Source organism: Anabas testudineus, chromosome 5 (assembly GCF_900324465.2).
Source record: "Anabas testudineus chromosome 5, fAnaTes1.2, whole genome shotgun sequence".
Classification (NCBI taxonomy): domain Eukaryota; kingdom Metazoa; phylum Chordata; class Actinopteri; order Anabantiformes; family Anabantidae; genus Anabas; species Anabas testudineus.
This window is the reverse complement of record NC_046614.1, coordinates 4,480,178-4,506,395: the sequence shown is the minus strand read 5'-3', so window position 1 is coordinate 4,506,395 and position 26,218 is coordinate 4,480,178. Positions and strand designations below refer to the sequence as shown.

Sequence of the window (26,218 nt, the reverse complement as noted above, 5' to 3'; positions counted from 1 at the left end):
AATAGAATAAAGGGGAATTTTAGAGTCTTGTTACCAATATTTTCATATATTTTTTGAACCTGGTAACCTCTAGTCCCACTGAACTCTACTGTGTCTGCTGCTCTATGCACCTGCAGGTCAGGCCCAGACACAGATTGTATAATAAGCCGCTGCCATAGTAAATTAGGAGCTAATTACATGCGGACTGTGATCTTAAGTAGAAAAGAACACGTATTGAAAATTTGATGTGGGCTTCTATGTATGTACAGTATGTCTTACCTGAAGACCTGCAAAACCAGCCTCATGGTGAAAATGAAAGAGAAATCTACTGTGAAATGTGAAAACCAATACTGAAAAAATTAACTTCTCTACTCTTTACACACCACCCTTTGGGGAATAAACTCCAAAAAGACTGATATGTCTGTATTTAGCTTCACATTGCAGTTTTAAATATAATTAAACTCATTTGCATAGATTTAAATATAGCTGTGACAGATTGATAATATATATTAAAGATACTGTAAATGCTGTACTGTATATAAAATCTTTCCAGTTTTTGTGTCTATGAATATGATCTTTTTAACAGATGTTGAACATCTGCACTGGGCCCAGACACTGAAAGATGCTGAAATGGCAATAGGAGCAAACCTTCAGTGGGAGTGTAAAGCTGTTGGTAAGCCTAGGCCTACATACAGGTGGTTAAAGAATGGCGAGCTGCTATCAGCAGAGGTAAGATGTTCCAATGTTTTTATGCATAAAAATGCACTTTTATTGAAAAAATACAGCATAAATCACCTAGAGAACTAGTGATTGATGAGAAAAAAAACAAATCAGTAAAAATGTTATCCAACAACACACAACAACTGGCTTGATTTACAGGGGAGGAACCATGTGGAAGGTGGTACATTGACCATATCAAGGATTAGTCTGTTGGATGCTGGGATGTATCAGTGTGTGTCAGAGAACGAACACGGAGCTATCTATGCCAGCGCTGAGCTCAAGGTTGTAGGTAAGTACTTTATTTGTGTTGTATTATTTACCATGAATTGAACTAGAGGCAGAGATAAACTCTACTTTATGGACATTGTGTTGCCAGAGGAATTAAAGTGCTTTGTATCTGAGCATAAATAAATAAATAAAACAGGCTGAACTGGCTCTTCACTGAGCCATGGCCTTGCTCTTTCATTTCCATAATTATTTCATACAATAAACCAGTCTGCATGGTGAAAATATAATTTCCGTAATTGCTGGTGATGCACTTGACATTTTGGCTGATGTGCAGCTGTTGCCCCTCTACAAAGCAAGACAAATGGCCTTAACATGGGTCTGTTCCTCAGCCTCCCCACCTGACTTCACCCGACGGCCCGTGAAGAAGTCCACAGTGATCCAGAGGGGGGGTGAGGTGGTCTTAGAGTGTCGCCCACACGCTTCCCCCAGGGCTACAATCTCTTGGTTTAGAGGGGGTGAACTCCTGAAGGACACCAAGAGGTAGGCTATTGTGCTTTATGCACCACTGCTCATGCCACTGATGGCATCTGTTAAAGGGTTTGTTCATGTGGTCATGCTCATTTCGAGGACTCATTGTTATTTATGCCTGTGCTCAAGGGGACTTTGGAGGTCATTGTTGCGTAAAACAGCCTTAATTGGTCCAAGATAGTTGTTTTTTATATAGACATCTTATTTTTCATGTAGACATGTCAGTTTTCTCCTGACACACAGTAGTGCTGTCTGATGTCTTTTAAAGGATGTAAGAAAAAGGCCCTGACCCAGAGAAATCAGTTTTATAAGGCAAGAGATAAAGAACAGTATAAAATGTCTTAAACTTCGAAGCATTTGCCATCCCACAGTTTCACAGCTCCTCGGTGCTGAACAAAGAACAGATATCCTGTAGGGGCGCTCTCTGTGTGAAAACCACAGAGAAAAACAATCTGCTTACATCCTCGGGCTCTATGACAGGCCACACCATGTCATGATTTAAGGTCTGAGGCAACATCTATGAGCTAAAAGAAACAATTTGTTGTTGCACTCGGCTTTCGCAGACTAATACACACAATAAGAACCAGCAGAGTTCAAGCACAGTATGAGAGCTTCTTTCATCAAATGCCCAGCTGACATGGATGGAGGTAAATGTTCATGTAGGTTCAGAAAAATAGGAGTGAGGATGGTTAGAAAAGTCTAGAAAATAAAGAAACTCAAATAGTTCAAAGATAACTTAGTACCAATTGTCAACAATCAGAAAAATCACTTTAGTCCACTTTTAGCATTGTGAGTCAGACCTGTTAGAGATGCCCCAGCTTTTTTCACAGATTTTTTACATCTTCTGATGCTGATGTCACTATTTTAGCCCAGTGACATATTATCAGAGCCTGTAGGTATTTTTTGGGGGAAAGCTCTATAAAAAAGGCCTTGTCAATCTCATCTCATACAATTTATTTAATAGCATCAATTTTCTCTGAGAGCTTTGCCTTCTTGTTCAATTTAGACGGAAACTTTAGTGATTTAGAGCAACTTTCCACAGAGAGAAAAAAAAAAAAAAGGGGCAGGAAGTACAGTGTAGTCTGCTCCTTCTGAAACTTGTACCTGTTGGCCAATTTGCACTTCTTGAGGTAAGAAGCCAATCTGGGTTATATTAAAATAGAATAACAGCATTCTTCCTCTATACTGACTATAATACTCATATACAAGCTGTTTCTGTGGGAGCTGTTAGCCTTACCTGCTGTCTTTTAGCATGCTACCCATCAAGTGCATATTTTACAGGTATCTTGTTTTCAAATCAATATGCAGATATGCATATATAAATAAATAAATAAATACATGCTACCAATAAATGAAAACACATGCTATGTTATAGTTATACAGAGTTAAACAATGTACCTCACTGACGGCAGTAAATGACCTGGACATTCAGCCACCATCATCCCCAACCTGTCGTCTAGGGTGAAAACAATGACACCACCAGCCACCAACAGAAGGTCATTCATAGGTATCCAAAGGTTGTACACCAATCCATGGAGCCAAAATCAGTGTAATTTGCTAACTACAGCAGAGAGAGCGAGAGAGAGTTATAATTTAGCTGACAAAATTGAGGGCCACAAGCTTGAAAAGATAAGCTGACCCATTGTTTTCAAAATTTTTGATAGCATTATCACTGTAAATTGTTTTTAGGGAACAAATTATTATTATACCCAATATTATATTTTTGAAAGTAATATTTGTTATATAGAAAAATTCTATTTTCTTAAATAGAAAACCAACTTTCATAAATGTCAGAATTCAAAATATTATTATGCATAGTACTCAGTTGTGTAATTTTAAAATAGTTCATATTTAAATCTGTATTTTGTTTTCTGTATTGTTCTTAGAAACTATTACCTTACAGAATCATGTAGCACTGAATTACTTTTAACTGTGCATTCCAGTGGAAGAAACTGGATTCATCTTCTCATTTAATAACTCAAGGAATCAGATGGGACTTTCTCATGTATGGTGACCTCTTCATCTACTCTACACATAAGTTGTTTTCTCAGACCTTTGAGGCTTAACCCTTCAACCTAAAAACACATTCTTATAAAACCTCAAAAAGAACACTGAGCTCCTGCAAAGTTTATATTGGAGAGTTTCAAAGTTGTCACCCCTGGAAGGTATATTTTGGTGAACATAGTTACAGTAGTTTTGCCGTAATTGAACTAGATGTAATTTTTCTCAATCTTCTCTCTGGAAAATTGAGTTGAGCATTGGAATCTGCTGAGAAAAGTTCCTACTGCATTGGAGAAATTTCCTTCACTAGAAAAAAAATCTGTGCTTTAAAAAGCTGTATCCAGGGCACAGGAATTTGCACCAACATTTTTTCTTTACTATTAATTAATTTATTATCATTTATCTAATACAGGAACAGAGTACATAGCTCACCAGCATTTGCTTGCTTTATAACTTCAAACGGAAAAAAGGGTTTAACTAAAGAAAAAAATAATTACATTAGTTTAAATATTAAATAGAATTTCATTGGCAAAGTTAATGTACCTATTTATTACTGTGGCATATGCTGACTCTAATTTGGTAGTTTTAAATTGCTTGCTGCTTATGTGAAACTATGAAACGTGTATAGCTGCTTTCTTGCTGTTGCTTTTTCCTTTTCTCATTTTTTTCTTTTCTTTTCTTTTCTTTTCTTTTCTTTTCTTTTCTTTTCTTTTCTTTTCTATTATTTTCTTTTCTTTTCTGTTTTTGTGCTCATACTCAGATCAATTCCTGGCATTTGTGTTACTCACTGAACCTGCTACGACATGTGAGCAGTGGGATTGATTAGTTCTCATACTTTCCATGCGCAATTCATGAGAAAAGAGAAGAAAATTACCTAGGCCTTACTCAGGCAGCGCATTTAGACAAGAATAGCAATTCACTGTAAGGAGCGGAGTTTGTCTACAAAGCAGATAGTTCTTTACGTTTCTGTTTGTTTTGCAGCTCATTGCCCCTCAGGTCATGTTCTCAGTGCGCCTCCATCACTCAGCGTTTGATATTTTTGTCAATAAATCAGCGCAAAGCACCCTGTGTCAGACATGCTCTCTGGGTCTCAGCTTGGCCCGGGTGAATACATATTTATTCTTGGGAGCCAAATGGGAAATTGTTTGATTTTTGAGCTGGCTGCTCTGAGCATTTCTGTTTGATTTACTGAATCCAAAGGTCAGAACAGGAGAGCATCATCTGCCTCATTTATGCATATGTTTACATGTTTTCCAAGCTGTCTGTTCGGATATGAAGCAGCAAAACAACTTTTCCATGGTAGACTGCAAAATTCTATGAACAAAGGTGTAATTTCTACTTGGTACAGTTTTTTTTTTCCGCTTGTTTTGCCTCCCTCATTGTAACTGTTGATTTACGTTCTTACCAAAGTCCATTCATTATGGTCCAGAACATTTGTCAATAAACTAATTTACATTCAATTATTACTCAAAAAAGAAACTTAAAAGGAACACCTGCAGACACTAGTCTGGGCTGACTTTTTTAACATTATTAGTCTAAACATTTATTTGGAGTTAATACCCCTTCCCAAGCAGAGTAAACTGACCTCTGAATGGCTCAAAAGGAATAAAATTTGACTAGTTGGTGTGTTCAGGGAATTATTATTTTTTACATTGGTGATTTAGGTATTGCTTTGTTTTTTGCTTCAAAATAATATTCACTATATCTATATTTTAACTCAGACTTACAGCCTAGATTCCAAATATAATTTCCACACATTTAGGCAGGAAAACAGAATTAGATTTACACTGTATCTTACAACAAAGGGACATAGTTAGTGAGCAGTTAATAAAAATAAGTCACAAGCTGTAACACCTGTACAACAAGGTCACTGTGTGCAATTGTTGTTTCAGTCACGTTTCTTTCAAGCGCTCTCATCAGACTGTGAGTTCCTCTCCATGTTATTACTTTTCAGAAACGGGCTTAGAGCACGTTGATGCTATCTGAGCGTGTCGTACAGTGATAAGGCTGCAGGTAAATTGCCTCGCTCCCTTGCTGCTCTCCTTTTGCTGTGGCCAAACTGCCCAGCTCTGGTGGCCCTGTTGTGTATCCAATTAATATGTGCATTTAAGCTATTGTGTTGTCAATACCACACTGACCCTACAGCAAATCTGTTCTGCTTCACCTAAGATAATTGTTATCTTCTGAGGCGTGCAGGAAGACTTTTGGTATAGATTCTGAAGCTGTCATTCAAAATGGAATAAATGGAGAGTAAAAAAAAAGTTAAAATGGCTTGAGAAGTGAGACCATATGTCATCTTGGAGGTAGTTCATTTGATTGTTATCATCACTCTTCATTCAAGAAGCAGGTGAAGCATTGCTAAGCAAATGAGAGTTGGGCTGCTTCAACTTTGTCACTCACCTTAGACAGACTATCATGGAGGATGGGACTCTGCGCATCACCAACATTTCCAAATCTGATGGAGGCAGGTTCACATGTGTGGCCAGAAACCGCTTCGGAGCATCCAGCAGCACAGGAATGCTGGTGGTAAAAGGTATTTTTGATGTTTTTTTTCCCACCTGTTTCCACATCTGTACAGTATGTCCTAGGCCAAGGGTTTAAACTTTTGTTAAGGGGAAAAAAATACTAGCTCAAGCATGAAATTGATAATGAAATATATAGCCATTTTATGTTCCTGGCTGTTTGACAGACGTATAAGTCATCCATGGTTTTGTCAGCTGTGAGTTATTGTTCATGTAGCCCAGTGGGGCAAACCACCACAGTCTGTGGCTGTGAGTGAAGAATATTTTGTCACCGACATTTAATTTAAAAAAGAGCCGCTGTAGTATTTTCAGATTTGGGTTTTAAATAAAAGTGATTATAAAGAGAGATTCCTTTTTTTCTTTCTAGTTGACATTGTGATTGCAGTGTGCTTAATTATTCATTATTGAGTTATGGAATGCATTCGCTTACCAAGTGAAGTTATTTAAGGTCACTTAATTACACTGATAGAGCAGTATCTGCCTCACTGTTCTGGGCAAATTAAGCTTTACTGCCTTCTTCATTTGGCTGGATTTTATAGAGATACAATGCTCTGTACAGTAACAAATGAGTCTTCTTTCTGTTTCTAATTGTAATGCTGTAGAACCCACCAAGATCATTGTTACACCCTTGAGTTTGGACGCCACTGTGGGACAAAGCCTTGTGTTGCCATGCGAGGTGTCCAGTGACTCATCTCTGAGCCCCATCTTCAAGTGGTTTTTCAACGGCAAAGCCATTGATTTCAGCAGGCAGGAGCACTTTGAAATGATTGGAGGGGTATGTATAATGTGGGCAAACACTTGTGCTCTGTGATTTTAGGCAAAGAAAATCAGTGCAGAGGATTTGACCTACATCATTTTTTAAAAAGCCAGAGCTGATATTGAAATTCCTGAGAGCGGCACTTTTCTGCCAGTTTATCTCTATGACAGATAGTGAGAAATATATGATAATAGACTTTGTAATGCTATTCCATCCTCAGTTGTGTGCAAAAGGCAAAGGCACCCTTTGACTCCCCTTAACTGTGATGTTTCAACAATTGTACTTAGAAAATGTCAGCTGGGGCCAGTTTCAAAGCTTCATATATACTCTGACACTACAAACCTCAGACAAACACTCAGCAGGCGTGGATTCCTCCAAGCAGCTGTATAAGGCTCTGAAAGTGAAAGTTATTGATGTCCACAATGCTGTGGACGGCCACAAGAATTTCAGATTGAACCTCCATAGGCCCAAATGTAATTCAGATATGGCAGTTTTGGAACTGAAGATGGTGAGAAAGGCAGATCAAAAAAAAAAAGTTTATATGTATCCTCACCATAAAATCCAACATCAGCTCTACGCAGTCGAGCATATACAGTCTGATGCATTTTCCAATGAAGTGCTTTAAAGTGATAAAGTTTAAATAGAACTCATTGGCTACAATCAGCAAAGGTGCGGCATGTTTGGAGGGAAAAGAGTGTTATTTTGTTTATGTTGCAGCTATTGGCAAAGAAAACATTGTAAGGACACAGAGAAGAGTGAGAGAATCCTAGACAAAAGCGATTTTTAGATGCTACAAAAAGTGTGGCTAATATCTATCAAACTGTAAATATCGATTAACTATGGCTGCAGATTCCAAACACCAGAGAAGCGGCTAATTCTAAAAAAAGAACAAAAAAAAAAAAAAAAACAGCCAAATATGTAAATTGTTCCAAAACTTTGCATACAACTGTAGAGAAATATTAATAATAGTGTGATATAATGTAATAGAGACGTGCATAATCTTAGAGAAATGTGTTTGGGAAAAATTATTATTAATATTGCTTGTTCCTGTTTGATAAGTTATCAATCTCATATCTTTGCTTGAAATATGGTGCTGGGTTCCAGTCTGCAGTTGGCCTTAAGCAGGGGGCTCAAAATAAACATCTAAAACTCAGTCAGCAGAAAACAAAAGTTTTAAAAGTGTATTTTTTTATGCTTGACAGTATATCGGTAGTAATTTTATTCTATCACATTAACTCCCTGGCAGCTGTAACCTGTAAACTGTAATCCTCTGGTGTGCACTACAGCTGTCAACAGCTGTGTGTCAAATGGCACAGCACCATTTGACTGCACCGCCATGTGCACAGCTTTTTGACAAACAACAGTTGTCCATCCACACAGCATTTGGTTGTCTTAGGTGATTACAGGACAACAAGACTCTGACAAGTCACTAGACCCAGCTGTTGGTCGCCTATGTTGATGTTTGTGTACAGCCATAAACAAGAAAACATTTTAGATGAACAGTTTGACATTTTGGGGAATATGTGTGTTTGCTGTATATGTAACTATCTGCAGAGTTAGGTGAGAAAATGGATCCCACTATGATGCCATAGAACACATAAAGGTTGCATACAGAGGCAAACAACTAGTATTTCTAAAGTGCACTAATTAACACATTATATCTTCTTTAATCTCTCTGCAACCAAGGTGTAAGAACAGCAGTTTGCTGGAGGAGATGTTATGCACCACACTATTTCTTGAGTCGGAGAAGTTGTACAGCAACCAACGAGACTCCAGAAAGTTTCTCAAACAAACAAGATATAGCGTGTTAATTAGCAAGCTTTAAAGACACTGAAAGGCAGATTTTGTTACCTTCAGAGGCAGATATGAGAGTAATATCTTCTCATCTAACGCTCCAGCTAAAATAAAAGCACATTTTACAAAGTTTTTTTTTTTTTACAATGTCTTAAATTATTGAGCTTTTGAGGTCCTGGTAAGCATGTCTTTTAATTGCCTCTTGCCTGCCTCCTGGCACCAAACATGCAAAAGTAGTATTAATCTTACAACCTTAATACGTTTATTTTCCAAATTCTCTAACTATTGCTTTAAGTACAGTATAGCTCACACTGATCGTGTGAGAAACTACTACTCTGCACTAAAGGAATTCCTGTTTGAGGGTGGGTTTTGCCTTGAAGCCCTCGTGTCAGAAACCGTGTACACTTAATTCCGAGATGCCAGCAGATGTTACTGTGTTTTCTGTCTGAGGGGAGAACCTGTAAACAGGGATGACATTTCTCCAGCCTGGAGGCAGCCTCACTGTACGAGCAAATCAATCAATTTCTCCCTGAACAAAGAAGGCTAAATTATTGTGATTACAAGATTTATGCTCCCCCCGGTTGAGTGCACCAGGCCCACTGAAGTCAGTGTACAATGCTGACATTTCCACAGTGAACAGCTGTTTAACTCGCCTTCACTTTTTTTATACAAAGGGACTGAAAAAGCTTTTGTAAAAACACAAGTCACATTTGTGTAACCCTCCTTACAATATAAAACAGAATTCATTTATTTTGCTAGACTGTCATGTCTTGTGGAGGATTTACAGCATGTGTTTACCACTACTTTTCTGTGTTGTTCTTACCTACTGTATGTTTGTGACTTCGTCCTCAGGGATTTGCAGGTGACCTGATGGTGAGGAACATTCAGCTGAAGCATTCTGGGAAGTATGTGTGTATGGTGCAGACTGAAGTCGACACAGTTTCAGCAGCAGCAGATTTAATTGTCAGAGGTATGCCTGCCTGTCATTTTGTAGCATTGTCTATGGAGGTTCTCCATCTCTTGCTATATGGGGTGGTGTGTGTGTGTTTGTGTGTGCACCTATCTGTGTTTCTTCACATTATGACACACAGATCTCACTGTTGTCAGACAAAGAGCTACATCACCAAGATGTTAGCTCTCATGCAGTGAGGAAAATAGACTTTCACATTGACAACCATGAACTTTTTGAAATTAAAGAATGATTCTTCTTCTTCTTAACCCGTGGGATCTTTGATCATTATGCTTTCCTTTATACAAGTAAGTAACCTCAGAAGCTTTAGGGCTATATAAAACATCAGAGACCAGAGATCAGAGCCTCATGCAAGAATAAAACCCCCTTCTTGAGTAATACTTTAACAAATTCACCACCTTATTTTCTGTGGATTGCAATGTTTAATGTTGAAATTTTAGTATCATAAGTAACTTCAGACATTTATTTGGGGTACATCAGGGTGATGTATTAATTTAAGCATAAAAACTGGGTTTAAATGATGGAAATTTACAAAAAAACAATATGGAATAATAAAAAAAAAATGTTTTCCAAAGTGTCATGGAAAAACAATTAGATATTATAAGAAGCATGTGATATTTAACACCGAACTGTGCTCTGACGATCGGAGAGGCTACAAAATGTGGCTGATGAAAACATCAGATCTTTGTAAAGTAAAGAGGAGACTGTAACACTTTATGAAGTTATTGCATGAAATAAACAAACTGTAATGCATATTCCTATCACATTATATATACATAGTTTTCTACAATTTGAGGTTTGACTTGTTTACTGATACCACATACAGTATGTCCTCCTCAATATTCATTCTAGTAAATGGAAGCAAACATACAAACACGTTCACATTTGGCTCCACAGCTTTGTCATTTGTGGTATTGATTCTAAAATGCTTACTGGTGTCATGATACACCATACCCCCAGTAGTCTATGGAACTTTTTCAATTTTTTTTTCTGTAATAGAAATAAAAACCAAAACTTTTATTAATGTGTAAAGATGCTGTTAGACTCCTTTTAAAGTTTTTTGAGTGATGCTAAACCCACCAATGACAGCAGGCCAGTCCTTTTTGTTTGTAGGTTTTGTGGCACTGGGTAAAGTAAAGTTGATTAATTCAAAGTTTCATGCAAGTGGTAGCTTGATTGTCAAAAGTTACATAGTGCAGCTCTATGTGACCACTAGTGGTGATTTCAGACTGCATTAGGGCTTTTAGCAAAGTCATAAACACGACACGTGATGGACAAATTACGGGACATGACAGATCACAGATTGTTTCCTATTTTTAAGCCACAAAAAGCTTTGTTAATTTAATAATGAGTATGATCTTTACATAACCTAATTAAATATGTATTATTGTAACCATGGTGATGGAGCCCCCCTCCCCCAATCTAATAATAATCTAATAATTGTGACATTTTCTTAGTTGCCAGTTTTATTAGAAACATTTTGGATTATAAATACGAGATGTGTGGTGGCAAATCAATATCCTCAGCCAGTCAGACAAATACTTTTAAAACTACGCACCAGTAGAACAATAAAACAGTCGAACTGACAAAGCATGGCATGAACATTGTGCAAGCTTATACATATGGATTGTGTGTTTCTGTGTGCATAATCTGAAACCAAGCAATGTTGATACTCACTGATCTTCTTCCAGCAGCTGGTATTCCCGCTGAGGGCTCAGTGATACTTTTGTAGATTTGTGGAGCTTAGTAGAAAATCTCGTGTCAGTTATCCAAGTCCCGACCTGTTTGTTTGAGCTCATGTAGCTGATTTCCCTAATTTCACTGGGATCCCAGATGAAAATTCAGCCTTATTTTTTTTTTCCTGAAATCTCTGGTCATTACAATGTTCTCTCATGTTATTGTTAAGTATAGATTTTTCCTCCTTGTTTGTGAAACAATGCTCCACAAGGACAATTTTTTCTGTTTCCTTTCTGCGTGAAGCAATGTGTGCAAGAGCCAAATAAAGCCAATTTCTAAATGTTCTTCTCAGTCGAAATTGTTGAACAGTTTTAATGAACAGGGAATTTAGAAACAATCTCGATGAACTTAAATTCAGGAGTTGCTATAATTTAAGTTCAAATTAAACTGAAATTCCCTAGTTACCGCTTTTTAGACGTAAACTAATACAGTGCACAGTCTAACCTGAACAATTCTGTGTATTGATTAGAGTGACTCTCCCAACATTGCCCATTATACCTCCACCAGCCCTGACTTTGGGGTTGTTAGCTGTGTTTTGAATCACTATGGCTGGGTCTCTGACTGCCACGGAAGAAGCTAAGAAGCTAACCTGAAGTGGTTTTATTTGTCATGGCTGTGGTTGTGTTGTGGGGCTAATTTAGGTGTCTATCCCATTGTTTCTATGTGTTGCAGGACCGCCTGGTGCCCCTGAGGACCTGGTGGTGACTGACATTACTGAAGCCACGGTGCAGCTGTCCTGGAGCTCTGGACCTGACAACCACAGTCCTGTTACCATGTACATGGTGCAGGCACGGACCCCTTTCTCTATAGGCTGGCAGACTGTGAGAACAGGTAACAGCTGCACCACAGTCCCTTTTATATTCAATTAGTGTTGTGCAGTGGTGGAAAGTCTCTACCTAACAAAGGGCATTTACTATTATACTTTTACTCCACTACTTTAATTAGATAAATGTAGTTTTTGGAATCTGATTAATAAAAATAAATAAAGTACAATCATACAAGACCTCACTGATACCTGATGGTATGATGATGGTATTTCTGCTATTATGTATATAAATGTTCTGAGCACTTCTTCTATCACTGTTAGTGTGAGACATTAACAGTGATGACCAACTAGGAGGCTGTTCTCTCTGTGAGTTGTATTTGTAACACAGAATAGATATTTCTGTATATGGGACACAATGTGTGCACCCTGTGACATGATCAGCAACTAAATCTTGAAAAAGAATACACTGATAACTGAAAAATAGTGCCCTCTCAGACCACATGAAGTTATTACTACTAGTACTTTTAGCAAGAAGTCAGTAATGAACAGCATGTGTGAAATGTTGCCATAGTAAAACATAGAAAAAAATAATGAAAACAGAAACACATCTAATTTTTAAACTCTTTAATCCTAGTTCCTGATTCTGTGCCTGGACAGATGATGCATGCAACAGTGAAAGATTTGAACCCCTGGGTGGATTATGAATTCAGGGTGGTGGCAATCAACAGTGTTGGTGTAGGAGAACCCAGCATGCCATCAAAACAGATTCGAACCAAAGCAGCAGGTATCCTCTCAATTTGTTTTTTTCTATTCAAAACAGATTAATCAGTCCCACTTGGAAAATGTAATTTAACTGTTTGATTAGTTTCACTTTCCATCAGTGCTCCCTGTGATGTTATTCATTTCAAGCCTGTTGTTCCTTTTTTGTGCCAAGACTTTCATTACTCAGTCAAATGCAAACTAAGTGGAAGTTGAATCACACTTTCAAACATGTATGTATCAACACCAAGCTGTGTGTGTGTGTGTGTGTGTGTGTGTGTTAGCACTCTGGAACTTGTGACATCCTTAATTAATGGCTGCATCAACAGAAAATGTGACCTCTCCCGACATGCTATGTGGCAGTGACATGAAAGTGTCTATTTTGAGCTGGTTAGCTGAGTAATTCCATCCCGCTGGTTGCATCACAAGAGACAAGTTTCCTGTTGTGCCTCACACATGGGGTTGACATACGGCGCTCGCCTAACAACGCCGGCGCTGTACACGGGTGGTAATGCCACTGTCAACAACAACCTGATTCCTTTGCTGTGTGATTAACCTGTTTCGTGTAAATAAGAAGCTCCTCAGAGTGGCTGTGATCACCTCATTCAAAGCCATGTGGCTTTAACGGAATCCTCCGCGCCTGCCTTAGACATGACAGCCCAAACCGAGGGATGATTAAGTTTCCTTTGTGCCTGTTTAGTTCCCAAGGTTGCACCAGTTAATGTGAGCGGCGGTGGAGGAGCTCGAGGAGAACTTGTCATCATGTGGGAGGTAAGAGGATCATGAGCATGTGTTGTGACGGAGCCTTCTTAGAATCTTTTGACGAGAATGAACTTGGACTGGCTGAGTTATTGTGTCTGCATTGGTCTGTATTCAGCGGAATGGCTTTTAATTAAAGGCAGAGCTTTTCTGATTTGTTGCCTGCTGACTCACTGTGTTGTGTAAATCAAAACCATTATAGGGAGCTAGTGCAAATTCCATATAGCGTAGGTAAATCAAGAAGAAAGATGCTTTATCTATACATTTTCTCTGCAGTTTCTTACACATAAAACACTGTTTCTGCTTTATTTTTTTATAGCGCCCTGATTTAATTCCTGCTCACAGTTGACTGGGTCATAGGCGTAACTTTTCTGTTCCTATCTCAGCCAATTCCAGAGGAACAGCAGAGCGGAGAGGATTTTGGCTATGTTGTGGCTTTCCGCCCACTTGGCAGCAACACCTGGATCCAGACAGTGCTGGCATCACCTGATGCATCCAGATATATTTACAGAAATGATAGCATGGCTCCGTTGTCCCACTTTGAAGTGAAGGTGGGAGTATACAACAGCCTGGGAGAGGGTCGGTTCAGCCATGTTGTGAAAGTGGTCTCAGCAGGAGAAGGTGAGCATGTTCACCTGTAAATGCTGCAGGATGATTGTGTTCATTCTGCAAATAAATAAATCAATTTTAAACTATCTGTCTAATCTAGAGCCCTCTGAGGCACCATCGAGAGTGTGGGGCCGTTCTGTGTCAGCCTCTGAGATTGAGGTGTTCTGGGAAGCAGTTCCTCCAGGGTCCAGCACAGACGAAATCATAGGATATGAGGTATGAAAAGTAAAACTTGAAATAATAGTGCTACAAGAAATATTCAAACAAGGGGTAGACATTAATCCCAGAATGACTGACAGCACAATAAACTGGAGTTCATTTGAATATAACTGCCGAAGGCGACAATGTGGAAATACTCTGACATTAAAATACTGCATGTGTTGGGCTGGGAGATTTTTCACCGGCAATCTAGGGGATGAAGAGGTATGCTGACAGTTGTTCCAGTCTCCAAAAAAGTTCAATACCCAAGGCTGTCTGAGAACTGCTATTAAAAAAATAATAAATAAAAAAAAAAAAAAAAGTGTGAACATCATACATCACTATCCTCTACAACAAACACTCTCCTGGGATTTGGCTGTGGAAAACCTAGATAAAAAAAACATTCTTTCCTAACCCCAGCTATTTTATGTCACAGCCAGCTATACCCAGGTGGTCTGACTTCTGCAGAGAAGCTTTGAAGTCACTCTATACTATAAGACTGCAGTTTGAAGCTCCTTGATGTGTTTGGGACCCAAGACCAATCAGTGTCAGTGGAACATAGGGATTCTCAATCTACTGACATAAGAAATATACAGTTCACAATTTAAATAGATTATACCTCTTTTAATTGTTTGGGAGCTGAAGTTGCGGTTTTGTCTTCAGCTGTTCAACAGTTTGTTGAAGACATCATTGTGTGAATCTCTTGTTGTTCAATAGGTCTTTTTCTATTTACATTTCTATATTTGAGATTGCTCCAAAACCTAATACAGGCTAGAGTGACAATTTGGCTTTTTCTCTGCATTCAGAATAAAGGCACAACTAAATAGGGCCTCAGGGCTCTTTTTCCACTAAAAGATTGTGAACGTGAGCCAGTCCCTGGGGTGGGCTATTGATAGGTGTAGGAAGCTACTGTACACACTTTTAAAGGAGATACGTAGCCAATAGCCTCTTGTTCATGTAGGCTCATGGTAAACAAGAGCAACTATCTCTGTACAACCTATTATAAGTAACACAGTGGCTTTCCCCAAGCCTTATAAAATAGCCAGAATACAGACTTTTGTGCCTCCCCTCTGGAATTCAGAAATACATTTCCTCTGTGGTTGCTCCTGAATCTCCCTGAAGAGGTACACTAAATCCTTGTGTATTGTGTCCCTCACTTCAGCCAAAAAGGGAGTGATACTGGAAAGTTAAGTTCATTTTTAATGTCCTACCCCTACACTCTGCCAGAACACAGTGTTTTGCCAAAATATATTTTATTAGAGGCTGGTAGTGATGGGAAATGAGAAGAGACACTTCTGCTTTCTTGTAATGTGCTTATTTGTCTGATGTGTATTGAACACAGTGAGTTAATGCCAGGAAGCATACTTGTAGCAAGCTCTCTCTGTGTGTGTGTTAAAGCAATAACTGTTACTGTATGATTTGTGGGTGCTAGAGCTGTGTTTCTGTGATTGTTTGCACATAGTATTTTCAGTTAAAGATAATTTAAGCCATTACTATAGAACCCGAATATACTATTTGTCAATTAAAATTGATCAACAAAGGAACAAATAAAGAATAAGGCTGAAAAGTAGGATAATAAGATGTACACTGGTAAAGGGAGACATTGGCTGAGTAGCCAGCTGTGGAGCAGAGAGCCTGGAAAGCTCTCGTATGACTCAGCCAATCTGTCCCAGCAGGGTATCATCCCAAACAGCTCTCCATGCATGGAGGACAACAAATACTATTTTGGCATTTGTAGCCGTGTCATTGATTTCAGTGAAGCTGATCAATTAGAAGATGATAACTACCCATTCAAGTGAGCCTTGACTCATTACATCAAAAACCACATTAAACCACGATGTTTTGAGATGCCATGTAGTCACATGCAAAGGGATTGGGCCTTGAACCAGTCATTACTAAACGGGGGGTATGGAAACCGTGACACAAATATCCACAGTCTTGTCTTTCTTTACTCTCTTCTCGACTTTAACTGGAACAGCTGCATGAAAGGTTTGAGAGTATCTTTCAATTTAACCTTCGACAGTTACAGTTCACCTGTATGAACATAAATAGCAGCAGCTCCTACTGTAGATAGGCCTTCTCATTATGGAGGAGTGTGCAAGACCTAAATAATAACTTTGTGTTACCAGAATGGGAACAAAAGCATTTTGAACTTTTAAGACTGTCCACATCTCCAAATCAAAATCATCAAATTATGGACCATGCAGGATTAACTTTTTATGGGCCTAGGGCGATTATTTGCAGTTTGGCCCCTATTGAAGACATCTAACATGTCACAGAAGGAAAGACACAGGTGTAGATAATAAAATCAATGATGGCTGAATTACATTTTGCTGCTTCAGTTTTAGGATTCTGGTATTATGCATGTTGGCTCACTGTCATGACTTACAAGAAAAGAACAGAGATATTGCTAGTGCGATTAGTGACACATGGGCTTTACCTGTTATAAAAAATCTAAATGTCAAAATGCTGTGAAAACTCAGACCTTAGCAACTTATATGACAAAAAATCACTACTTGCCCTTCAGAATCCTGTGCCTCAATTGGTTTTGATTAGATTTAATAAAACCAGATTTAAGAATATGCAATATGCAGGTAGTTGCCTACTTTACCTTATTGATGATGCAACAGAAACTTGTTTAGACTGGTTCAAGGCCCAATCCCTTTGCATGGTTTTACCCATATGCTTACTTTTTGAGTGCTGTGATTTTCTAGTCTTCCTGATTTTCCTTAAATTTGCAGGTGCCCTCTGAAGTTTCCGTGTAAGCCATCAAGATGAAAGTTGTGTTTACATTCAGTGTTACTCACCAAAACATATTTGGTGCTTTCTTGAGAAAACATGTTCAATGTGTTTTCTTCCTTATGAAACATTTGCAAAGCATGATCATAGCTGCCTTTTATGTTGTGTTCAACTGTAAATAAGTGTAATAGCAAAAAACATGAATATACATAATATAAACAAAACGTTGATCCACTCATAAAAACACTGCTCCACAGTGCTGCTAGTGGTCAAAAACTCAACAGGGGGGCTTTAATTCATCCATATTATATGAATTAGTAGGAGAGGCAAATCCATAGATGTTTTTGATCTCAAGCACAACACTTTAGAAGATTTTTCTGAATTGCTACTATGCAAAGCAGTATGTTAAACCTGTGAAATCAAGTTTATAGACATAACAATCCAGTCAATTTTCCAAACCTGGTAATTAGTAAACGGGGGGGTATGAAAACCGTGACACAAATATCCACAGTCTCGTGTTGTGCTTTTGGAAGACAAAACCCTGAGTACCCACTTTCGCCCAACACACTATCCATTGTCTCCCTTATGCAGCAACCTTAAGCCTCCAAATTCAATACAATATACTAGAAGGCTGATAGTTTGTCATAACACTTATCACTTGCTTTTGTGCACAGGCTTTACATTAGAAAAGCAACATTTAGTCTATATGGAAGGCAAAATGTGAGCTGACCTGGTGCTTTGTGTTCATTTATAACATTCAGAGACAGTACATAGTGTAGGTTAACTGTGTTTTGAAAGCCTTCAGCCCTAAAAAACAAAAAACCTAAACAAAAATCAAGGTAGAACCAAGACGACTGCAAATTTAAAGCACTCCTAATTAGTCAAATTAATTTAGATTGCAGATAATGCATTGTTCGATGCTACAGTCTAAATCACCCCAAACTTTAAGAAAGTTTTTGTGTTAGGTAAATTGGCAACATTTCAAAGGTTGTGCATCCCACACACAAACACTGCATTATTAAAACACTATACTGATGCACTTTCCTGCCACTTTCTTCATAAGACTTTAAGATGCAGCAAGACAGCTTAAGTCTCCTTAGATCCCTCGCTTTCATCCCTCTTGGAATGTGTGTTTAAGTTCTTAGCAGAGGTGGTGTAAGAAACTGTAAACTTCTTCCACTCAGGTATTTTAGGTATTTTCCCAAATGCTGGTAAAACTGCTATAATTAATCTGCAAGTGGGAAAAAAAAACACCCTAGATGCATCTGTTATCAGCAACTCCAGGCTCTGTCGCTAATCTGCCTTTTCCCAAGCAAGATCCCTGCAAACATGTGTGCAGCCAATTGAATAAGTACCTACTCTCAAACCATCTGTTTGACATTTTCCTGTCTGCCTTTTCTGTTTCGTGTTAGGGTCATAAACGATCTCTCTATGAATACAGATTGTGGCAAGCTCGTTATCCTCGTTCTCCCCACTCCCAGAGCGGTATTGCTGATTGAAAATGTTACTTGGACTGCATCAGGATGTACAGTAGCTGAGCAAACAGCATGGGACTTTGAAGTCAGGCCCTATAGAATCAGTGCTTTCATATGTTAAAGACCTACACAACCACACTTTTGATACAGATGAGGCGGTAAAAAAAAGTAAACTTGATCCCTGTGTCTTCTTACTGTATATGTCTTCTTACACTCTGCTACTTCTGAGTTTCTACTACTATATACTTTATGTTAGCTGGCTCCACTTCAACCTACAGTACTGTATGTACTTGAAAGTCTGACTTGACTTAGTTGCTACCAATTTTCAGATTTGAAAACAGATTAAAAGTTGAAGGCAAAGGTACCCAATATGGCTGGATTTCTGTGGTAAACCCATGTGTCTTTGGTCCAGGTTGTCTTTTGGGAGGAAGGGTCTGGGCAGAGCGAGGCAGACAGAGTGAGGGTCGTCAGCACCACAGCTCGGCTGTCTGGCTTGAAGGGCAACACAGTCTACCAGATCTCAGTCAGTGCCCAAAACAGTGCTGGACTTGGCCCCTGCAGTCATGCTCTTAACATCACCACCAAGAAACCACGTAAGTCCACACACGAGATTATGATTTATTTCACGTTTTTCTTAACCATTTACCTAAAGCTACAGTGTGCAACTGTTTCAGATTTTGTGTTACCTACACATTAATTATATTTATGTGTACAGGTGTGAAAGCCTCCTGTCATCCAGACTCACGGAACAGCCTATCAGCAGTTCAGTGCTGGAGTGACGGAGGGTGTCAACAGCACCTTTCCATGTTTAAATAAGTTTTAAATCACATATCTACAAGGGTATTTGATAACTAAATTCAACTCCAACATGATCTGCTCAGTTTTAGCAACTTTCATTTGTCATTGTTTGTGATACACTGAAAAACAACCTTGGCGAAGAAGCACAGTGCCATAGAAACCCCACTGCCCTGAACTGCTTCTCTTATTTTCACTCTTTAAATGACATTTAATCTGATTTTATTGCTTAGACATTGACTGGCAACTGTGATTTCACCTGCTTTGACCTGTAATTCTTTAATTGTTAAGTTGTTCCACTCTTTCCAGTCTCGCTAACATCTCTCTAACACCTCATCTCCTTTCAGTGTTACGCTTGAACTGACACATTTGCACTTTGGACTTTATTTTTTGAACTCAAAAAAACTCATTTGCTTCCTGCCCTGTCTGCCAGGGGACTCCATGTGCACATTTGGCATCTTTGTGGTCAGTTGGACCTGATTTACTTGCACTTGAATAGAAAGAATATATTGTATAGTGTTAGAGATTTGATGAGCATGGTCAAGTACAACAACTGCTTTCATCCCCTTTAAACACAGGACTGTCACCCATGCCATGGCATTATTGCCATAATCAGAATACAACTCTGCTCTCCAATAGTTCAATTGTCAGCTGGTTGAAAATAAGTGTGTCTGTGTAATGTTGGACAGGTTTACATTCACCCAACAAAGTGACCTAAGTACTGCGGAACAAAAGTGTGCTGAGCAGTTGACCTGCCCTGAGCAGGGGGTGCAGTGGACCGCATAAAACACACTGATTGTTGGCACCAGATTTCTCTGCACCACTGGATTAATGTCACCACACTCACCCACATCCCACTAGGGTGCACACCAAGTCTTCAAGACACTAAACAGACACAATTGAGAAAATATTCAGTAGAAAATACCAGTTCACCAGTGTGTGCCACTGCATTATGTTCCATGTGCTAGGATGAAAACACAGCCCTTGAACTAATTTCAGTGCCCCCACATCGATTGAGTCATTTAGGTGCTACCATCTAGTGTAAATTGTGACTCTGTGGAACTGCAGAAATTAGCTCCTACACTTTTTTTCCCACCTTACATTCATACACATAGACACCTAAATCACAGCTGTTTTTTCTTCTCTCATTGCACCCTTTTTTTTCGCAAAGGCTGCATTAGATCTTCATAGTCATTATAGAGTAAAAAGTTTTGTACCTCTGCATGTTTTCACACTGTGACTGAATCAACGCAACAGAAATACATTTCTCTTCATTAGGAGCAAGATGGAGAACATTGTGGAGACTCCACAAACCAAACCATGTTTTCTCCAGTGTGTGATAGTTGTTTGAAAAAAACAGCGACAGCTGTGTGAAATGAAATAGAACTCATTAAAGAATAGGTTTTTAATTTTCCAAACCACAGTCAGGCGCCCATTTGAACACTGAAAGGTTTTTGCTTCGTATCCTTCCTCCAGTTCATACAGGAGGTGATATCTCTCTTTAATGTGCATTTAATAGAAGTGATAGGGGACAAAATCCATAGTGATCCTTCTGTGCAAAAATTATTTTTCATTTTTTTTTATCTGTGGCTCTAGCCATGGGCATTAAACAAGTCAAGTCATTTTTAATAATTAGAAAATGTCTTCTTGCGTTAGCATCTCTGCAATGAAGCTCAGCAGGGAAACAAATGCTACATTTTTGTTCAAAATAAAAACTCAAAATATTCAATGCAATTACAAAACTGAGGCCAATCCCTCAAAACAATACTACTTTTCATCATTATTCATCTGTTTATTTTACTAATTCACTTATTTATCATTTTCTTATATCTGTTTTTTTGCTTTTGTTAGAAATAACCATATTAAAATTAATAACTGAAGCCAAAACAGCTACAAAGTCAGAAGTACTCCCAGCTACTGAGGGTGTTCACTAGAAAATGATGCAGTAAAAACTTTTGTGGTGCTTTGGGGCTGAACCTTTCATTTCATCCTTATTAGCTGTGCTTTCACACAAGTAAATGAAAGAATAATCAAAGAGCATGCATTTTCTATTTTTCTTGACCTCTGCTATTCTCCAGTGTGTTCCGGAAGATTGAAGGGCATATTGCGTAGTATGAAATGCATTGTGCTGCAAGACCAGACGATTTAATCAAGGCGGACTGCAGACTTAGAGAATACTAGAGATGACATTGTTTCATGCATTCATTTCTGAAGCGAGTTTCTATATAATTACATATCTTGCAGCACCAAGTCAGTCTCCGGGGAATATTGAGTGGAACCTGACCAACTCTAAGATATTTCTAAATTGGGAACATGTCAAGGCAATGGAAAATGAGTCTGAGGTGACAGGATACAAGGTGAGTTTGTCAGAATAATAGCAGAAACTCCACAACTGGGGAAACAAATAGAGCCTCAGCAGCTGTCATCCCAATAAATGACTTTCTCATTGCAGTGGAAAGATAGACCTCAGCACTCCAGTGTTACATTATGGATTGGCCCTGTCTGGCCTTTCAAAATTAAAAGATCTGTTCCAGGTGATAAAATGAAAGGCGTTAGACTGCAGAGGGAGTTGAGCTTCTAGCAACGAGCACAGCAATGAATCATACTTGATCCACTTTGCATAAGAGCACAGAAAAAAAACAACAGTATTTGATAATGTTTTCCTCAAATATACAGTATACTGTACATTTAATCTCCAGAGATATGCAGCCCTGCTCATTAATGGTAAGTCTTTTGTGGAACTGTGTTGTAAGAGAGTACTCAGTGCATGTAGACAGGAATGGTTTGATAATTATTTGTCAGAAACAATTCTGTTCTGTGAAAGATTCTTATATATTTTTCTAATTCATTTTTGGCCTTCAGTGCTGTTGAGCTACAAAATAATTAGATTTGGTAAAGATAAATCAAACGCATACACAACAAAACTAACAACTGATTTCTGACTGTTAGCTGTTAGTTTTGTCATGTACATTCAAATAGATGAAGGATGTTGGTTGTTCATCCAGACATCCGCTCTCTTCTCTAGGTTGTTTATCGTCAGAACTGGCATGGCAGGACTACTGTACTGGAAACCAATAAGACTAGTGTGGAGCTGCAAATCTCTTCTGGAGAGGACTACCTTATTGAGATCAAAGCTTTGACTGAAGGGGGTGATGGCACCAGCAGCGGCCCCATACGCATACCAAAGATGTCCAGTAAGTTTCAAACACTCAGCAGCATGTAAATGATTAGAGTTGGAATTAGGCAGAGGAGCAGCGGGATGGGTGCACTGTGTAACTAATCCCTAGTGTGACTGATACTGTTCATAAGCTTTACCAAAGCTTGAACAAGGCCTTCAGAATACACATCTAAATTGTAATAAGGCTGCATCATAGGAGAAGGAAGAAGAGACAAAAGGTTCTCATTTAGTCCTGTTTGTCTGTTAGTGAGCTAGGATGGCTCGAAAACCTAAAGAAGCAGTTCAACATTTTAGGAAGCATGCTTGGTTACTACAATAAGTATATGTCAGTAAGACCTTGCTGTGTGCCTTCCATGGATCTCGACAGACTCAAATGGTGCTCAGCTACATGAATGCAGTAGATACCACTTTATAACAACTTACACTACACTTAAGCATTAGTTAAGCATGAGCAGATACTTAATTCATCATTTCGAAGGAAGGCTTCTACCTGACATGAAGGAGTTTAAAATACAATTGAGGAGACAACTGGATTGTCATGTTCTTGCTATGATCAACTATTATTATTTACGACACATCTTTAGTGCGTTTTAATGTTGTGGTCGACAACATTACATCAACATTATTATGCTCTGACTGGTCTGCGGTAATGCAGCCCCACACAGCAAATTGTGATGCACTGTGTGTTCTGACACCAGTTGATCATGGCTGGCAATAAACATTTCCAATGCTGAGCCCTGTCCACCATTACATTAAAGCCACTTTATTCATTTTCTAAACCTCTTGTCCACTTAAGGGACGCAGGAGTGCTGGAGCCTATTCCAGCTGTTATTGAGCAAGAGGCAGGGCACACCCTGGACATATTTGTCTATCACAGGGCCACCAATGTACTTTGTTAAACACAATATATTTGTCCAGTTTTATTTAAGCTTCAAGATTAAAAAAAGTTATATTAATCATAAAGGAAAAGTGTTTTGCCTGGTTACAGTTGCTCTCAACTCAGACAGAAAGAAAACTCTGTATACATACAGAATATGTAAACTAGATGAAAATAGGTCAATAATAATAGTCCAGGATGGAATGATAACAAAGAGATGACATAAATGATTCTGATGATAGTTCAGTTCCCCACTTCCTTACATTGGGGGGAGGAGTTGTACAGCTTGATGGCCAAAGGCAGAATGGTAAATGGTCTGCACTTATATAGTGCTTTTCTACCTAGTTGGTACTCAAAGTGCTTTACACTGCGTCTCATTCACCCATTCACACACCGATGGCAGACCTGACTGGGGGCACCGGGGGCAACTAGGGGTCAGTATCTTGCCCAAGGATACTTTGGCATGTGTTGTGGCAGCCGGGAATCGAACCACCAATGAACCACCAACCTGTGATTGGCAGTCAACTGCTCTACCTATTGAGCCACAGCCACCCCATAGAAACGATCTCCTGTGATGTTCTGTGGACCATATGATGTTGACCAGTCTTTGGCTGAACGTGCGCCTCTGTCCAGCCAGCACACTGTGTAGTGGGTGGAAGGGAGTTTGGACAGCATCCTCCTCTCAGCTACAACATGTAGAGGGTCCAGCTCCACCCCTATGTTTCCATATCTAGTATGTCAGTGCCCCAATAACTATATAATGATTTGTTATAAATGTGTTATGTGTTATAAAAGTATTATATGAATTGTCAATACATTACATTACAAATATAGCACAATTTAGATGACGTATGTTATAATAAATCTTAGAGCTACTGTAAGACCCTAGGTGTTTGTCCTAGAGAAACACATCATCTAGGGGCTGCAATGAAAATTACACAGTCACAAACTATTAATGATCTCAAAGCACATTTTTCCCAAAGGAGAGTGGAGTTTGAGTCCAGTATAAGACAACTTTCTATAGATGTCATTGTTACCAGTAACATGACAAACGTGAACAGAGCAGGAAGGCAAATATTATTTATTACTAAGCTTAATCCTAACCACATATATTTAGTTTCTAAACTTAACCCAGACATTTCAAGGCCTAATCCCAACCAAATCAATTTGTTTGCTCAATTGTTAACCATTTAGGGAAAAAATAATTTGGTGTCATCGTATAAGACAGTAGCTGAAATTTGAATAAATGCCTGCCTTCATATGTGGGGGCGCTCTTATGACATGTGGTGACCTTTCCCCAAATCACTCATACAACCAAACAACCTACTGTATATGGGCATTAGTTGAAGAACTTGTTGATATAGCACAGCATTAAAAAAAATATCAAGCATAACTAATCTATAATGAAACAAGCGTAGTTACAACATCTAATTCTTGGCTAAAGCTATAATGAACACCCACAGGCCCGTATTTCATTGCTATGAATAACTTTTTCCTTTCTTTCTTTTTCTAGGTCTTAACTCAAAGGGATGTGTGTGTCCAGTTCCAATGAAGATTATCTGTTTCGTCTTTTATATATTTTCAATGTTCTTTTTGTAGCTTCTGATGCCTTTGTATTTAGCTCTACAGATAAAAATGTTTATTTATATAGTTTAAACCCAGACTGGATGATGAGAGCATTTTGAGGCTGTCAAATGTCCACACATCTGTGGCTGGACTTTTACACACAGGCAACAGTACAACTACAACACATTTTCGTTTGCCTATTTTCAGGTACATTGCAATCCTCAAGGATGCATGCATTTGATAAACATGGAAAGATACATTTCTTATCTTTAGTTGTGAAATGAACCCAAGCATAGGTCCATGTCCTAGTTTCCCCACTATATATTCCCAGCTTTTACTTCAGCTTTGAAGTATTTTCTTGGTTTGCTTTGACCTCGAAGAATGTTACAGATCAGAAGGTACAGACATTATAGAGTTAATCTCTGTTTAAATTCATTATTTGAATTAAAAATGTTTGCAGTGGAGGTAGTGGAGCCAGAATTATGTCATATAACTTGACGTTTTAGCAGTTTATTTATTTATTTACAGTCTAAGCTAGTCTGCACCAGTGGTATCAGTGTTTTTATTGATTGTTTCATGATAAAAATAATAAGCATAGCATAGCAAGTATCCACTGGAAATTATCCAAATCCTGTGCAACCACAAACTAGTATGTTGTAACTGGCATTAGCTCAGCTCCTTAGCCTAACACCCAAGCAAACCAGCAGTATCTGCCTTAAAGGAGAAATCCCACAAATTAGGAAATACACTCCCCTTTGCCAGAGTCACAGTTGGTATGAACCTATGCAACAGTACAGTGGGTATTATCACAATCTGGTACCTACATTACCCGCAGTGGATCACTTTGAGCACCTCTATTTGCAGATATCACTAAAACAACAGTGTCTCCTCAAATTTGTGTTTCTTTACAACTAAACTGCAATCACAGCTATGTTTTCTCTTAGCACAAAGAGGATATGTTCTAACTGAACATAAATTACAAGCAAAATCCAGTTGACTATAGCGTTATTAAACGATATCAGCACCTGGTCAAGGTTAGAGAAAGATTATGGTCTGGCTTAATAGAGAGAAAAATAACAATAATTAAACATGTCAATCTTTCTCTAACCTTAACCAGAGTACTTTTCTTATCTTAATGTAGCCACATAGGACTCTGGAGTTGAACCTAGGTCTGCAGTTTCATAATCCTGCTCATTGTAAGACTGCTATTCATAATGTTTTCATTATGAAGAGCATTATTGGGAGACAGGGTTAGAACAAA

The 26,218-nt window shown here is 38.6% G+C and overlaps 1 protein-coding gene across 1 annotated transcript in view; it reads left to right on the top strand.

The window, feature by feature from the left end:
- The window catches only part of LOC113155459 (contactin-4), a 98,507-nt gene extending 72,576 nt beyond the window's left edge, over window positions 1–25,931 (top strand). Inside the window, exons 9-23 of the mRNA XM_026350221.1 lie at window positions 566–708; window positions 859–988; window positions 1,317–1,467; window positions 5,862–5,989; window positions 6,581–6,753; window positions 9,382–9,499; window positions 11,909–12,067; window positions 12,637–12,786; window positions 13,462–13,532; window positions 13,907–14,141; window positions 14,230–14,345; window positions 18,954–19,134; window positions 21,581–21,693; window positions 22,362–22,530; window positions 24,905–25,931. Coding sequence (XP_026206006.1) covers window positions 566–708; window positions 859–988; window positions 1,317–1,467; window positions 5,862–5,989; window positions 6,581–6,753; window positions 9,382–9,499; window positions 11,909–12,067; window positions 12,637–12,786; window positions 13,462–13,532; window positions 13,907–14,141; window positions 14,230–14,345; window positions 18,954–19,134; window positions 21,581–21,693; window positions 22,362–22,530; window positions 24,905–24,990 — 2,123 coding nt within the window. The 3' untranslated portion in view covers window positions 24,991–25,931. The remainder of the gene's footprint in view (window positions 1–565; window positions 709–858; window positions 989–1,316; window positions 1,468–5,861; window positions 5,990–6,580; window positions 6,754–9,381; window positions 9,500–11,908; window positions 12,068–12,636; window positions 12,787–13,461; window positions 13,533–13,906; window positions 14,142–14,229; window positions 14,346–18,953; window positions 19,135–21,580; window positions 21,694–22,361; window positions 22,531–24,904) is intronic.
- The last annotated feature ends 287 nt before the right edge of the window (window positions 25,932–26,218 follow it).